Below are 18378 nucleotides of genomic sequence, written 5' to 3' on the forward strand. Positions count from 1 at the left end.
TTTAGTGTTGAATACTATAGCTACTCCTTTTTTTTCCTGAGCTATTGCCTGAATATAATGTCTTATTTAAATCTCATAAAGATCTCACCTGTTTTTGTCTTGTTTGGATAACACCTATTATATCAATCTGGTTCTAATCCAATTCTTCTAACTAGTTCCATTTCTTTTCCATTGATGCTTATTATGCTGATAATGCCAATCTTGAACTCTGCTGATATTGCAAAAGAAACTAACTCAACCAAACTAAACAAAGCAAACAAAAATTTTAAATGAACAGTTTTCTTTTTCAAAACTCAGTTGAATATACATTTTATTTATATGTACAGGTCTCTTTGGCAAATAAGCATCAAATTCACAGTACTTATGCTTATGGATATTAGAATTCAATGGGAAAATTATTCAAAATTAAGCTTCGTATAACAAAATATTTTAACAGATATACTTTTATGACATTTTTAATGGTCAAGTACACAGTATAAGAATTCTTCATTTCTCTGATGAATCATATCATTTGTCATGTTTCTCTGTGGCCTCAGATTAAATTTTCCTAAAAGACATCCTAAAAGATATAAGTAACTAATCTTTTTATTCAAGCTCTAAATGATTATTTCTTAAAAAAACAAAAAAAAGTAAACACTGAATATGATTACTCTACATATAGTTCAAGTTATGACAATCACTATACACAAAAGTAAGGTGAAGAATAAAGCAAGAAAAAAAAAATAGCTTGCATTTAGCCCTTTCTCTACTTTGGCATGAAGTTTCATAGTTCAACTACTAGAGGTTATAGCAAAGAACATGCCATGATGTGAGAAGATCATTGGTAAAGTAAATGAGTTCTGACTCGGAAAACATTCCATTAAATGAATCTGTCAATGAAATTTGTTTATGGGGGGATGTGTAGACATCAGCTCCACACAAGTTTATGGCGTGTGTGCATTTTTTTTAAAAATTTTTTTTTCTACTATGTATACGTTGGTAAGTTACAGAGAAATTTACCATGGATAAGATACTGAGAATGCATTAATTAATCAGGAAAGTACGAGACCTTAACTAGACTGTTTTTACATCTCTCTCTCTCTCTCTTTTTTTTTCTTGATTTTTAATACAACAGTACCCATACACACATTCTTTTTCAATTGATAAAAACATGTCTTCTGCTTAATAAGCTTTCTGAACAGAAAATTAAGTCACCTAAATGACAGAAATGAAACTGTGGATCAAGCTCCAATGGATTATGCTTGGAAAATATGATTCTGTTCACTAAACTATACTCAAGAAGAAATTTTGTATCAAATTGCCACAGTACTGTCTCTGTATACAAGTAGCTTAGTTGTGAAGATAACTTTCCATGCAAACTTTTAAAAGTTTGCTCATGCTCTGGTAAAGATAAAAACAATAATGCCATTTCTTGTGATGTAATGTTCACTTTCTGATCCAATGAGAAAACACACAACTATCACTCAAAGTATTTTAATAATAAGAATGATACACACCATTTTGCTGTTTGTGTATGGAAATATCATATGCCATTGATTTAGCATTCAGACATCTTTACAGACCTAACTGCTACTAGTGTGACATTTTTCACAGCTTTCATCCAGAGGGTGGGTATCCTAATAGCAGAGCGATTTCTGATAATGTAGTCATTGGCTTGACTCTGTGCTGAAAGTTGGACTGCCACCATTTTTTTTTTTTCAATCTCCCATGGTCTGGGATGCAACCCTACCCATAATGTATGCCAATGCGTCTGAAGTGCACTATGGATCCTGAGATACTGGGACAAATTAGCAACTCTCATCCATTCACCCAAGGACAGCATCCCTCCTTTATCACATCCAAGAGTCTATGAAGTACGCTGCTCGTGTGATTAAGCTTACTATGGTCAAACAGGAACCGTGGACAACCGCATCAGTGAACATAATGGATACATCCGGCACTATCACTATGGCAAGTTGGGTCTAGCAGACTATGCTTTGGATACCCCTGCACACAGGATCAACTGGAAGGAAACAAAAGTACTGCACAGAAGCTTTTACAAGTCAGAGAGATTGTTCTTAGAAGCAACAACAGCCTTGAAACATACTCCAAATTTCAACAAATATGGCTGTATAAATTTGCCTAAGATTTGGGAGACAGTCATCTTAAGACATAAGTAGTACCTGCTTTCTCTCTTTTTTTTTTAGATAGAGGGTGCCTAATTAGGACTTTAGTCTTTGTTGCTGCTACAATTTTGTTAAACTAGTCCCTTTGTTATACCATGTTGTTGTCGTCTCGCATACTGTGACAAACTGTGTTTTGAGCTCTGAAAATGCTGGTTATAACACCATTGAAATATCAGTAATAAGTCAATAAATAATTATTCACTTATAATTCTGTGTTCGTCTGCACAGTTAGCCTAGTGGCTGTGCGCTTCGCAACCATATGCCTGGGAAAGGAGTGTCCTAGGTTTGATTCCTATCGGAGACGTGAAGAGCTAAAGGATCTTCCTCAGCCATAGCCAAGTTAGTTGGTCTTGGGCGTGGACAGTAGGGTTTTTCTCCCCAGTTTATCTGGGGTTTTTCATCCTGCAAAGCAGGCAAACCGGCTTTGAGAACTCAACACTACGGACATAGATACACCGGGGCTTAGGGCTGACCACCTTATCCTGTGAATGGTTTGAGGTCCGATGATTAATAAACCCTTGACACCGCAAGGTATAAGAGGGGGGGGGGGGGGGAAATGAGATGAGATGATCTGTTTTTTGATATATACAATCAAAACTAAACAACATGTACAATGAACACATAAGCCTTTTTACACGTTTGCCACCAAGCAGAACTGAGGTTTAACAAATAGTGGGTTTTGCCTGCCAGTGTTAAGACTTGGCAGTGATTGATGTGCCTGTGTGGTGCTCAGCAAAGAGACTCCTAGAAGATCCTAGAAATGATTGAAGTTTAGAGGTATGAGAAAGTGATTTTTTTTTTTTTCCCAATCTCCCATTGTCTGGGATGCAACCCTACCCATAATGCATGCCAATGTGTCTGAAGTGTACTATGGATCCTGAGATACTGGGGCAAATTGACCCCACTATCTCAGGATACGAGTTACTATACGAATTGCCAACCGGTTACACCAGTTGGCAACTCGTATAGGTAAACATGACCTCTCCATTGCTTCTGCCTTAGTATCACCACTCTGGGTCTGCCTCCCACTGACGAGACCTCAATAAAGGTCGAAACCGGTCTGGGTAGTGGCCCTTCCCTTAATGCATAGCAGTATACATGTCCGCAAGGAGATGTGCTTTGTATTTTGGGAGATACTGAGATGAGTGATGAGAGCTTGGTCCACCTTTGCTTCGAGTTGCCAAGGAATGTACCACCTTACCTCAGTCCTGAAGATATTTTCAGGCACAAACTTTGTTTGCTTACACTTAGATAAAGGATTAAACTAAATTTATTATAGTGTGATTAGTAGGGGCGTGAGGCTGATTTTTCTATCCTTACAGACAACCTCACTGCATGCCTCCCTAGCTGAATCAATGTTTTCTTCAGGGTTTGCCATCAACTCTCCAAGGTTTGGTTCTTGTTGTCAAACTCTTTTATTTTTTCTTTAATGATGTTTGTATATTTGAGTGTGCAGTTCACCACTGAAAGCTTCTCAACTTTAATTTGTTTTAAAACTTTCTTACACTCTTCTTTTCAATGTGAAATTCAATTTAATCCTGCTCAAAACCAGATAGCGATCACTTCCTATTTCAAATCCCCTGTATACTCATGTCCTGATACAGATGTTTTCCCAAGCGGGAAAACATTGCTATCAACAATAATATAGTCATTGAGACTTATTTCTTGAATCTTCTCTCCATGTGAATTTGTACATATTTTTATGTTGGAACATAGTATTAGTAATAACTAATCCATATCCTGAACTGAAATCCAACAGACATTTACCATTATTATTAGCTTTGAGCTATTCTGCAAATTTTACCAAAATATTTCTGTCTGGCAATCATTTCCTGTTCTGCTGTTTAGATCTCGAACAAGGACCAACTTTTTCTTTTTCATTGTATCAGCTGCCTTCTCTAATGCCTCATTTCCCAATTTCCCATTCTGATATTTGCCCAAATCTCTCTTTTCCCTAATTATTATTGCCTGCATATAACATTTCGTAATTGTTCCTTCTGCATGATTTGTTCCAGTAACTAACTACTGGGGTTTAACTGGGTGACATCCCAGCTGGCAAGATATTCTCTCGCTGAATGTTGTACCATCATGTTACATTGTGGTTTAAGCCAATAAGAATGCAATTTGGTCAGCTAAATTCCAAATTGCTAGCCCATCCTCGTTCGTTCAGTATCTGGGTTGTTACCGAACAGGGTGCACCATGAAAAGGTGAGGATTGGTGAGAAGGTTCAATGACCAGCACTTCTGACCTGGTTAGTTCTCTGCATTCCTTAAAAGGCTACATGAAGGTCTCCTCCCAATTATATAGCTTTGACCCATAAGCATCCCTTCACTTTATTATAAAAGGCAAGTAACTGCTGAAAGAAGAATGCCCTTTAACAAATCCATGCTATTACAGATGATATTACCCTCCTCAGCCCAATTTTGTATATGATTCTTTACTAATTTCTCCAAAACCTTAGCCACCACATGAGAAATACAAACTGGTCTATCTATAGTTTGATGCCTACATTCTAACACCACTCTTGTGCAATGGCACTATCTTATCCTACTTCAACTCATTAGAGACTTTCCTAGTAGCTAGCAATGAATTGCCAGGTCAATAGAGCTGTCAGTTCCTTAGCACATTTTCTCTCTCTCTTAAAGTATGCAGTGAAATCCCATCCAGCCCCAATGCCTTACTGACCAGAGTACTTGGTATTTGAAATACATTCTCCTCATGTCCTTCTTTGCAATATGTGCACTAACTAAAAATTTTTATCAACAATCACCACAAGTCTTCCAGGAATAAACCTACTTTTCCTAGATGAAATGCCTCAATGAACTAATTATTAAACAACTTCACTATAACATCTGCACTGGTCACTTTATATCCTTTTTCATGTAAGAGGGTTATTCACTGACAATCATTTTTCCTCCTACTGGCCATATAACAAAATTCATTGAACTATAGAGCTAATCTCTCCTTATATTCAATTTTCGTCTTCCTTACTAGTCACTTTCCTGGCCTGAATCTTATAATCCTCATGCAGCTGCTCTCCACTTCTCTCTCTCTTTATGCTTTTTCTGCAACCTCATTTTCATCTGCAGTCCATGTTTGTTTCAATCAGTCATCCACTTTACACCATTGTTTTATTGTTCTATCTTTTTCACTTGAGGAAGGTGTTTTTCATTACTGTTGATAATTATTTCTTCATAAGCCCACATATACTAGTTACATCTCTTACTTGGACTTCTTCCATCCATGAAATTGCCCTTAGCTTATTTCTAAGATTATTATAGTCACCTGCCTTCTAATTCCACATACAAAGGGGTCTGAAAGGTTCTCAGCCTCGACTATAGATGGCAACACTATCGGCAAGAGAGTACCTGATTTTTTTTTTTTTTTGTAAGTTGGTACATCTGTTATAAGCATCCATGTGAAATTGCAAGTCATTCTATCAAGTAGTTTGTTTTATACAGCTGTCTGCAGCAAAAATGTTGTCTGTATCCTTTGAAATGGATAAAATTGAGTATCATTCGGTTATAAAATTCTTTGTAAAAGAAGATTTAATGGCAAAAGAAATTCATTTGAAGTTCATAAAACTTTATAGGCACTCTTCCCCTTTGTTTTCAACAATTAAGAAAAAGCCAAGTTTAAAAGCTGGTACTTCTTCAAAACGGATCTTCTTCAAAGCTGGTACAGGTGGCTGTACCAGCCTTGAAGAAGATCCACATGAAGGACATCCAAAAAGTGTAACAACACCAGAAATCATTGATTGAGTGCATGATATGGTATTAGATGACCGGGAAGTCAAAGTGCATGAAATTGCTGAGACTATAGAAATTTCAAAAGAACATGTAAGATATATTTTGCATGAAGAATTGCAAATGAAAAAGCTTTGCACAAGATGGGTGCCGTGCTTCCTAACAGCAGATCAAAAACGCACTTCCATGAAAATCTCTGAACAGTGCATGGAGCATTTAACAAGAATAAAATTGATTTTGGATATCGATTTATTACTATAGATGAGACTTGGATTCAACATTACATACGAGAATCCAAACAGCAGTCAAAACAGTGGACAGAAGCCGGTTGTTTAGCACCAAAGAAGACAAAGTCGGTTCCATCAGCAGGAAAGGTCATGGCATCGGTGTTTTGAGATGCTAAAGGCATTTTGTTTATTAATTATCTTGAAAAGGGTAAAACAATAACTAGGGAATATTATTCCAATCTTTTAACCATACAAGATGAAAAACTTCATGAGAAAAGACCCGGTTTGCAGAAGAATAAAAATCACCTTTTATCAGGACAATGCACCTACCCAAAAACGTGTTTTGGCAATGGGAAAATTAAGGGATCTGCACTATGAATTGTTGGAACATCCACCCTATTCCCCAGATTTGGCTCCCTCTGACTTCTATCTCTTCCAAAACTAAAACTCTTCTTTGCTGGTCAGTGTTTTTTTTTTTCGAATCAAGAGGTGATTGCAGCTGTAGAGGGGTATTTTGCAGATCTTACTGAGAACCACTACAGAGATAGGATAATAGCAATGGAGCATCGCTGGAATAAATGTATTAGTCTTAAGGGAGATTATGTTGAAAAATAAATATAATTATGAAATTATAAATTCATTTTTTCATCGTTAGGCTGAGAACTTTTCAGACCACCCTCGTAAATTCCTTTCTCCTTGAAACTTCTACACGTCTGTTCAACATCCTGGTCAGGACTGCATTAGTAACTCTCTCTCAACAACAGGCAGAAAGATTGTAACTGAGATATCAATGAGCTCCTCTGATGCAAGGATCGAATCTAAAACACTCGATCCTCATGTTTCCTCTGCAACATGTTGTCTGAGACACTTGTCCCTCAAGAATTCCAGAAATTCCATTTCCCTACTGCAGTGTTTCCCAAACTTCTGGATGTCAGGGCCCCCTTTGCAAAAATTAAAATATTTCACGGTCCCCCTCGAAAAAAAATCGTAATAGAGAGATATATTATTATAATATTTATTGTATTTATATTCAATACAAAACATACACAGTGAATATTAATCGCAAAAATCAAATGCATATATTACATTTTTTGCCTCTTACCGTTTGGTTCTGAAGACAATGCGGGCTATTCTGGTAAAATATGAAATACTGCCCTTTTTTTTGAGTCTGTTTCTGCTTCTTCTGATTGTTCGTAGGAATTTTTTTATATTTTTTTTTTATCAGCCACTTATCCATCTCAGGGTTAAATTTTTTAACTTAGAATAGATCAAATAATCTATCGATCTAATATCACCACTTACCGATACTGGCACACCACAGACTGATAACATGAAATTAGTGAATATACCTGAATAAGGGAATCCCCGGACCAGGAATATTTTTCTCTTTTGTGACTTTTCTCCCTTTAAGGTAATTAAGCCTAACGCAAAACAGACAGCAAAGGCAGGTTATTAAAACGTGCATATGATTGGTGAGGTATTAACAAAAGATCGCGCAACCAAAAGATAAAAGCATAGCTGACAATTGAGTTGAAATGCTAACTCTCTTCAACCGAATTCCATATGTGAAACTGCCATAACATTCATTATATATATATATATATATATATATATATATATATTACTTAAGTTTTAAAAGAGGTAAACCGTGAGTAGACATAACTATACATAATAAATAACGGAAAAACTCCGTTATTTATTATGTATATATATTACTTAGTTTTAACACTTTTACGAATTTTAACACGTTCGGTTGAATTTTACTGCTGCCTTGGGAAATCGAACTCACACACATCTAATTAATAACAATAGTTTTTAGTTAGATACTGTGTTTGCCCATGCAACATATGGTTTTGTTTCAGTCTATACAACATAGTTTCTGTATGAGGGGACATGTGATTCATTTGCATAATTTGCCCTCTTTCCATCCCTTGGAATTCTACCAGAGCCAAGATTTAAATTAAAGAGCCTACTTGGAAGCATTGCTAGTTCCCTTGTACATTCGCACAAAACCCTAGCTGATATTCCATCCTCTATTTACATTGAGATTTGGCAATATTCTAACCTCTAATTCATCCACCTCTGTTCCCACATTAGTGTTTGTCACAAAGGTTAAAGCAGTAACACTTCACTAGGATGATATACCCTAGCAAAGTAGACAGTCAGTAATTTCGTGACCATCATCACTCATTAAGGTTAATCTTCCATAGTCATTCTTCCTTTTACTTGCCACATAACAAAAGAACTCTTTTGGATTTCCTTTGGCCTCCTTGGCTAGTTTCTTCTCGTAATCTGATTTTCCTTTCCTTACCATGCTGGTCATCTTTCTTTTTACATACCCTCCATAGCATTTTCTTCTTCTGAAAGCTTATGCTTAATGATATTACTCATCCATCTAATTATTACCCGATTAACCCTCCTTACTCTAGGTACACAATTTAATACTGCTTCCTCTAGATGATCCTTAACTATATCCGATGCACTGCTAACATCCTTACCCTGCAGTGTTTTATGCCATGGTACAGATTGAAGCTTTTTCCTAAGCATGTCATAATCACTTTCTTTATAGTTCCAGAAATACCCCTTCTTGATAGAATATTCCTCATGTTTTACAATCTTCCAAGTTTTAGAGTCTCCTTGGGAGATTGTTTTACAATCTCCTAAGTCCTTTCTTGACTTGGGAGATTGTAAAACATGAGGAATATGAGGAAACGAGAGATTGGGAGATTGTAGCCAAGGTGGTCACACCTTTGTTATGGATAGCTCTTCTGATCCTATGACCAAGTCCAATACTCTCCCACCCGTAGTCCTAGACATCACATGCTGCTTTAAGTAATTATCTCTTAGCAGGTGTATAAATTCTCTTTCCTTCTTGTCATGTGATCTTTCTTCTTTCCATTCTATATCTCCATATTTGAAGTTCCCCATAAAAATCACTCAACCTGTACTCAGATATCTGAGACTCTTACATATCAATAACACAGAACTCCTCCAACTGTCTACATTTCATGCACTCCCATATATCTTCCTTGCCATATTTTTAAATGACAGCAAGTGTACATGCCACATGTAAAGCTTGGTACAAAATCTTGTACTATGCATTGCAAAATTGATCATAAATGGTGGCATGCTGGGCGATAATGAATCGTAAGCAGAGGAATGGCAGCTGTGATAATTAAAAGAATAAAAATGTACAATACACAAAGAACACACTAATATACTGAAAAAAAAAGTATACTTCAAATTCAGCATTCCAAACACGGCACTCAATCACAACGAAACTAGACTAAAATTTACACTATTATATTGCTAATAATTAATATCCAAACTTTTTTTCTCAGACCATATGTAACAGGAACTGAACTGTTCACTACCTACTGGCAATCATCCTTGCAATAACAAAAAAAAGCTTAAATGCATGCTGTGAAATAAAACTTTAGTAGGTTTAATAAACTAGTTGTATGTCTAACTGCGAGTATGAGGACCATATTAAACAGTAAAACTGCAATGCAATAATGCTTTATTTAGTACAAAAAAGTACTGGTTTCATAAGCGACTTACTCTATATGTGGAAAAGGTGTTACATTAACTGTTTGAAAAACTAGAAATAATTACACAACAGTTGGGAGCTTCAAGAGTATAACAGAATGAAATTGAGTTTAAACTAATTAAACAATGTTCACATAAAGGAAAGAGAACTGTTGATGTTATCACATTCTTTAGCATAGCATGTCATAACTAAGGTTCAAGGATGTCAAATTTTTAATAAATGAACCAAACTTGGGTGCAGTAGTATCAAACATGGTTTTTGCTGCATGATGTCATAATGCAAAGCATTTCTAAGGAATCCCTGAATATTTCTTACACAACAATTATGAGCAATATAAGGAATTTCTGTTTTTGCCATAGCACCCAGTGGTTGGTGTTAGTTATGTGAAAGACAAATCCTGTTCTGTGTTCTCATTTCTTTTTAACATCCTTGACATGTTAAGATAAGTGAAATTCTCCAGGTGTCCTGTCTGGTCGATGTAGCAAATGCTGCAAAAGCAGTGAATTTTACAAACTCTCGGTTTTATTTTTAATTTATGGGCAGGTGTAGTGGCTTTGGAGGTTTAAAAACCTAAATCTTGTAAAGTAGGTGAAAGCTGTTTTAATGTCATAGCTACACAGCAGTGATGTGAATTTGTCAGTAAGATGGGGATGTAGGACAAGCATATCACACATCTTTAAATTAGCACAACAAACACAAGGGATAAGTAAATTAATTTAAAGAAACCTCTCATGGCACAAGTATCTCTTAAACAACAGTTATCACACTTTTGAATTCTTGCTTGTTGAACTTTGGAAGGGTGTCTAAAATTTTGTTGCTCATCTTAAGTCTATACCTGCTGAGAAGAAAGGATATGTTAGATTATAAAGTCCTTTGTTCCATTTATCCTTGAATTAAATTTACTGGAGATAGTGTTTATAGAAATTCAAGATGGAAAACTAATTTACATGAAAGTAAATTTTGTATGTAAAATTTTCACCTAAGTATCAAAGGCATCCTCCTTGTGTTAACAATGGAACACAAAATAAAATACAATAAAAGAATTAATTTTAAAAAAACCACTACAGCATAAGTAAGAGAGATTAGGAAATTACTGCCAGTCAATAAATTCCTAATTTAAAACAAAATAATAATAATAAAAAGATGATAAACTAAATAAAGAAAAATCAGGAATTTATAGAAGATTGATACAATAATATTTCTCATGAAATGTATAACCAAAGGCCATCTTTTTAAAATTAATTATTTTATTCCATTTTGTGTTAATATACTGAGGATGTCTTTGATAGTTGGGTAAAAATTTTATATTACCACATTTTTCGATAGATAACACACGTGTTATCTATACAAAAAAGTCTGAATTTGTTAAAAAATGAACATGCACGGTATACATTTGAAAGTTAATCAAATTTGAGAGGTAAATCAAATGTAATAACAAAACTAAAGTAGAAGTATTACTTTATTGAACATTACACTATTCAAATCTAAAAAATTCTTCATCAGACTCAATATTGAAAGAATCAATTGCGTTAAAAATTTCATTTAGTATTTCTTCAGCTTCCATTTCAGAAGATAGATACATCGTCATGTGCATAATCATTGGCACCAGACACCACTACATTCCCTTGTGCTTTAATGAAACCATTTCTTAAATTGTTAAAACACTTAAATTGTTTCTCTTCATAAATCCAAAAACCCAATTCTTTTTGATTCCTGCAACACACACACAAGACAGTAGATATTCTGATACCTTTAGCTCTTTCACTAACAACCCAATCAAACAGTTTTTTTTTCTATGGTTGGGCACAAGCACCTTCTCAGGACTGTTCAGCCTTTCGCCATTCACGAAACACTACTTTCTCCAACACTTAACAATCTACCAGCACCACGATTCCCTTTTTCCTTTGCTACTTCTACCACTTCAATCTTGAACTGTGCTCTGTAGGATTTTTTGGTGCATGCGTGTTATCTATACATCAAAAGGCATAATGAAAATGTTGCAGGTGCACGTTATCTATCGAAAAATACGGTAATTAAATTTACTTCTACATAAGTTTAAGTTTCCATCTTTAATTTTAAAAACATGACTGCTTATGTAGCTTTTTTAAAACAGTTATTATGGTTTTATGGAGATTTATCATACCTATCTTCTGTCAAGGATTGTGGTGAGAATAATGGTTGGCTTTCTGTACAATGAAAAATTCAGGCTTTTTTTGAAGATACTTCCAGGATGATGTCCAGGAAAGGTAATGTTTACATATTTTAAACTTTTTAGGATAGGTGCTATTGTTAAATCTTTAATCCTATAAATAAAGTGTAAAACAAAGACAAAATATAATAATATGGTCCGAATTAAAAACTTAGTACAAAATTAATGACAGAAAACTCATGTAAAAAGATTTTTTAATAGTATAATTTTCGCCCGTGTGTCACAGGCATCTTCAGTACATTTTAAGCTCAAATTAAACAATAACTGACAATTCCAAAAAGAGCCACCTAAGTAACTAGTGTAATTGTTTAATTTGAGCTTAAAATGTATTGAAGATGCCTGTGACACACAGGCAAAATTATACTATTAAAAAATCTTTTTATGTGAGTTTTCCATCATTAATTTTGTATTTATATGTCTACTCACGATACACAAGATGTCCTCCAAAGAAGTGATTAAAACATCTTTCTAAATTACTTACAAAATGTAATTTGCTAATTCAAAAACAATACAATAGTGAAATATAAATCCTTACCTGTTGGTGTACATAACCATGATCTTTAATCCTATATAAGTAATCTAAATACTGGCTGACATCACCATCAAAAATATCCCGTTCAAAATAAAATGGACGAATATAGTTTACATAGAGAAACAGTGATCCATTTCCTGGGCCGGGAAAACAACACCATGCCAAAAACATAAGCTATGAAAGAAAAGAATAATCAGCTAAACTTAAACGAAATTCCTATCCTTAAAACTTCATTCATAATGATATGTAAAGAATCTGAAATTTTCTTTCTAAGGAAAGTTCTGTGCAAACAAAATATATAGCAAATCATCTTAATAAAGCTAGTATCCTGTTATTAGTCAACATTTTAGCATAACATTGCAAATGATAACTATTAGTTATTTTAAGGTGATTCATGTGATGTTGATCTGTTAATACTGTGAAGAGTAACAAAAGATCAGCACTGCTTAACAATAATGATCAGAAGAGAATCAATTCCTGTGGATTAATCTACTCACTTATACACTGCTGACATCTGCCAGCCTGATTAGCTAAGTGGCCAGTATACTTGCTTTCCAATTAACAAGCTGTGAGATCAGAATCCAACCACAGGTATAAGAAAAACCTACAAACAACTTTCGGGTCCTGCAATGGGAAGCCCTCTATCTCCTCTTTGTGTGGACTTATTCATAGAAAACTTTGAAAAAGATGTCTTGTTCTACAAATCCTAAACCGTCACTTTGGTGAAGATATGTAGACGACATATTCATAATATGGAAACACAGTGTGGCTAAGTTACACGATTTTCTATTTTCTGTCATCTATTAATTTCCTCCACTATAAAATCAAATTCACTTTAGAACTTGAAAATGAAGGAAAATTACCTTTTCTAGACATTTCAATTACGAAAAAAGCAGATAAAGGCATTTCTCTTGGTGTGTATACTGTAAGCCAACTCAAACAGGTCATTATCTACATTTCTCTATTATAAAAAAAAAATGGCACAAAGAATACTATTCTCTAATCCCTCTCCACAACAGATCCATGACATTCATTACAGAGTTTCAGTTTCCATCCCTTTTATTGGTGAACTTTTGCTAAAAATTGCAAATCACCTGAAATCTCATGACATTAGAATGGCCTTCAAACCCATTATGACAGTATGAAATCCGTTATGCTCACCCAAGGACCACAACCCTTTCAACAAACATCCTGGAGTTTATAATATTCCACATTCTGGCTTTAATTACATAGGTCAAACATCGAGACGTTTAGAAATAAGACAAAAGGAGCAAATTGGAGATATCAATGACAACAGAGAAGACAGTTCAAGTCTGGCAATCCATTTCTCCCACACTCACCACAACAATGGGACAAGAGTTCCATGGCTGTACATAGAAGACAACTTCAATGTTGCAAACATCAAAGAGGAGTGCCTTGTACTACTCACAAGGCACTCCTAATAGAAATCAAGGAATGATTTTGTGGACATTTGGAAATCACTTATCAGATCTTTAAACACATTGGACTAAATTTTCTGCAAGCTATCAGGCACACCTGCTGAACAATGATCATATGCCAACTTCCATGCTCCATGTTTTTCTATTTTACTTGCATTTTTGTGCAACAGTTCCTACACATTCAATGTTTTTAGTTATGTAATGATTCATAGTTTAATGCTTGTTATATTTGTGTTCATCCTAACCCAGATGAAGCCACTAGCTTAAGTGGCAAAACTAGGAGGTTTTATGAAATTATTATGACCTATAAACCCAGTGTTAGTTATTTTTTATTACACAAGCATATATTTCTGTGAAAATCTTTAGGAAAACAAATGAATTTCATTAGCTGCTTTCATAGATGTGTCTGGGTATAGAGAAACATTTTTAGTAGCAATGCACCAAAGCAGAATTTGGCTGGATATTGAATATTCAGTTTGCATTTCAGCCAGAGCATACCGAATTAAATTTTTTAAATTCTGATTTAAATTTTACAAAAATTGCACTCAGGTATTTTTTTTTTAAATGTTCACGCTGAGCTATATTTTGCATGGCATGCATTTGGCATTGGCTCACTTGATTTTCTAAGATGTCCCTTTCACTGTAGGCAAGTTTTTATACATTGGCTAATGATATATACATTAAATTAAAGATGCCAAGAAATTACAGATAACCCTCGTATAATGCAGATATTAGGTTCCATAGAAATGGCGCGTTATATAAATCGCATTATACGAGACTTAGATCACATAGAAAAAGTAGGGTTAGGTTACAAAATCTTTTTTTTTTTTAAATTATATAAACAACAATGACATATCCAACAAAAACAATATTTTTATTTAATTCAGGTAATTCATGTAAGTTAAGAAAACAAACTATGAGACAAATATGTATTATAAAATTATAAAAATTACAAATTGTACATAAATTTCATTGCACATAATGCATAAATGTTTTACATCATTTGTATAATTCTCATTGCATACTTCGGCTGGTTTAGTCATCAAGAAGTCAGTAATAAGACTTTCCTTTCCACTATGCTGCAATTTTTTATTAAGTTCATAATATGGCGCTAAACAAATATCCAATTTTCTCGTGAATTTTCCCGAGCGCTCCATTGAGGGATCATTATCCGTAAAATAACTTCCTAACTTTCTTGCCAAAGTCCAATCCTTCTGCTAATTTCTTTAAACTGAATTATTTAACGGATTCATCACAATCAGGATCTTCGGAAGTTCCCCACCAATTGGTTCGACACCATCTATTAATTGTAGTTCCTCCTCATTTAAATCTGTTTCTCCATCAATTAATTCACTAATTTCATTTTCAACTATATCGCAAAAGCCCTCTCCACCAAAAATGTGTGCGATGTTTATTATAAGACGTAGCTTGGCATCCACTGGAGGTATGAAATTTTGTTCCAGAACGGCTTCAGGCCATTTTTTTTTTCCAGCAAGCATTCAGCGTAGAGGGTTGTAATTCCTCAATGGACAGAGAAATAATTTTTACATAATTCAATATTGAAAACTCTTTCCACGCTTGAGGCAGTGTCATGTTTGGATTAGATTCCATTTTTTCCAAAATTAATTGAAATATTCGCCGAATATAACGACTTAAATGTTGATATTATTCCTTGGTTGAATAAGTGAAGTAGTATTAGGCGCCAAAAAAGTTATTTTAATATTCGGATAGCTTAAATTTGTTGGATGGCCTGGTGAGTTATCTAAAATTCGTAGATTTTGAAGTCCATATTCTTTTTCTTTGTGCAATTTTCTACATCGGGTACAAAACACTTGAAAAACCAATTTTCAAACATGCTAGCTGTAACCCATGCCTTTTTGTTGGCCCGCCAATAAATAGGTAGGGTGGACTTGTCGAGCCCTTTCATCGCACGAGGATTTGCAGATCGGTTAATAAACATTGGTTTTGTCATGTAATCATCTGATGCATTACTACAAAACAGTAGAGTAATTCTATCTTTGGAAACTTTGAATTCATTTGAATCTTTCATTTTTCGAAATATAGGTGCATTTTGGCATTTTTTTCCAATATAACCCAGATTCATCTGCATTGAACACCTGGTCTGCACTGTAACCACCTTCTTTAATGATTTTTTAAAGTTCTGCTGGGTATTTCTGGGCAGCTTCAATATTTGCTGATGCTGATTCTCCCTGGATTTTAAGATTATACAAATAAAACCGCTTTTTAAAGTTTTTCCAACCCTTACTGGCACAAAGTCCATGCTGAGAGATTTCTTCTGAAGAATCTTGATCGAGTTCTTTTAAATGTTTATAAACTTTGAGAGCTTTTTGCTTAATAAGGTGTCCATCCAAAGGAATTTTCTTTTGAGTGCAATCTTCTATCCAAATCATTAGAGATTTCTCCATTTTTTTCTATTAGAATATCATGAACACGAGAAACGCGCTTTGCACTTACATTAACCCAACAATAACACTTTCTTGGATTTTATGTTCATTTTGTTTGATTGTTCGAATTGTTGATTCATTTAGATTCAGAGTCCTTGCAACAGCTCCTAGTTTTTTTCCAATTTTCAACCGATTCAAGATTTTAATTTTTTCTTCGAGAGAAATGAATTTCCTCTTAAATGTTGGTTTTTTCCCTTTCGTTGCAGTTTTAGGCCATTACGATAAAAATAAACTTTTACATAAAAAAAAGCATTAGATATGTATGTAACTCACCAGAAAATAAACTGCTCAGCTTGGGAATAGCACACATATGATTTTAAATGTACTTTCCTGGCAGAAAACGAAGCCAATTTTCAACAATAAACACTTTATACAGTAAACCTTAGATGGCGAACCTATGGCACGTCTGAGAATTTTGCTGGCATGTCAATGATTCACTGGTGATATCCTTTTATACGCTTTTAAATTATTCAAGTTTTTTTTTTAATTGTTACAATACATACAAGCTGAATTTTGTTTTACACAAGACAGCAGCTATAAAGACGTGCATATGATTGGTGCGGTATTAACAAAAGATCGTGTGACCCAAAGACAAAAGCAACCGACAAGTGTTGAGTTGAAATGCTAATTCTATTCAATCGAATTCCATAACATCTGAAACTGTCATAATAACATTCACTATTAGTTTTAACACATTCACGTCATTTATTGTTCCGATGGAACTTCTCTCATTACTGACTGGCTCAACTCAAACAAATGTTTCAACCCTTGGTTGAATTTTATGCCTTCTTGGCAGGCGAACTCACACATTCATTATATGGCATGTTTCAATTCTTGGTAATCTTTTATTTTAAGTTAGCCTTTGTGATCTGTCATAATGACATCGAGAATTTCAAATGCAATAAAATAAACACTTATTTCATAATTGAAAAATTGGACAATAGTTTTTAGTTAGATACTGTGTTTCAGTGCAACATATGGTTTTGCTTAAGTCTATACAGCATAGTTTCTATGAGAGGGGACGTGATTTATTAGCTAGTGCCGTTTTTATTACATCTGTCTCTAATTGCACTATTTGGAATGACACAGACTGCAAAAGCCTCTGTACAGTACCTTAGTCAGTGATACAATAAAACTAAATTCAATACTTAACTACTTGCGCGATACGGGCAGACACAAATTTAACGAAGATAAAATTTGATTTTTAAGTCCCCCGTGAAAAATATGAAAAAAAAAAATAAATAAAATAAATAAAGGGTTACTAGAAATTGTAGACTGCGTTATACGAGGGTTACCTGTATATTCTTGGTTTAATCCTTTATCCAAGTGTAAACAAAGTTTGGACGTAAAGTCACTTGACAACTGAGCTACTTGTATATGGAGGCTAATGACTTCACATCAATTGCTTTAGTATTTCATAATATAATGCACATCTCCTTACAGACATGTATAATGCTATGCATTATGAGAAGGGTCACTACCAGAACGGTTTTGACCTTTATTGAGGTCTCATGAGTAGGAGCCAGATCCAGAAGTGATACCACGTTTGAAGTAATACAGAAGTCATATTTCCATATACAAGTAGCCAAAAGGTGTCACACCTTATTACTAAAATACTCTGGATTAGATACAGAAGTAATGTATATAACCAAGTGAAAGTTCTTTCACTTGGTTATATACGATAAATTAAAGATGACAAGAAATTATATTCTTGGTTTAATCCTTTATCCAAGTGTAAGCAAACAAAGTTTGTGCATGAAGTCACTTCACATTAATTGCCTTAGTGTCCAGAGTATTTTAGTAATAACGTGCGACATCTTTTGGCTACTTGTATATGGAAATAAGTCTTCTGCATTACTTCAACCTTGGTATCACTTCTGGGTCTGGCTTCCACTGATGAGACCTCAATAAAGATCAAAACCGGTCTGGGTAGCGACCTTTCCCATAATGCATAGCATTATATATGTAATAAGGATATGTGCATTGCATTATGGGATAATAAGACAACTGATGCCAAGTTATCAGCCTGTATATACAAGTAGCC

General features: G+C 34.5%; 1 protein-coding gene across 2 annotated transcripts in view; it reads right to left on the minus strand.

Moving 5' to 3' along the window:
* Positions 1-293: 293 nt before the first annotated feature.
* Positions 294-18378, minus strand: part of LOC150104206 (receptor expression-enhancing protein 5-like) — a 58493-nt gene continuing 40408 nt past the window's right edge. The window contains exons 4-5 of one of the 2 annotated variants that reach the window (XM_090396830.1): positions 12434-12604; positions 294-547 (exon numbers count right to left, since the gene is read on the minus strand). In XM_090396830.1, the coding sequence (XP_090252956.1) occupies positions 533-547; positions 12434-12604 (186 nt within the window). In that variant the 3' untranslated portion in view covers positions 294-532. Of the gene's footprint in view, positions 560-12433; positions 12605-18378 lie in introns of both variants that reach the window. The other variant, XM_090396831.1, reaches the window with a different exon arrangement.

This window comes from Typopeltis vanoorti, chromosome 8 (genome assembly GCF_054136105.1).
Source record: "Typopeltis vanoorti isolate ZY-2024b chromosome 8, IOZ_Tvanoo_1.0, whole genome shotgun sequence".
Classification (NCBI taxonomy): Eukaryota; Metazoa; Arthropoda; class Arachnida; order Uropygi; family Thelyphonidae; genus Typopeltis; species Typopeltis vanoorti.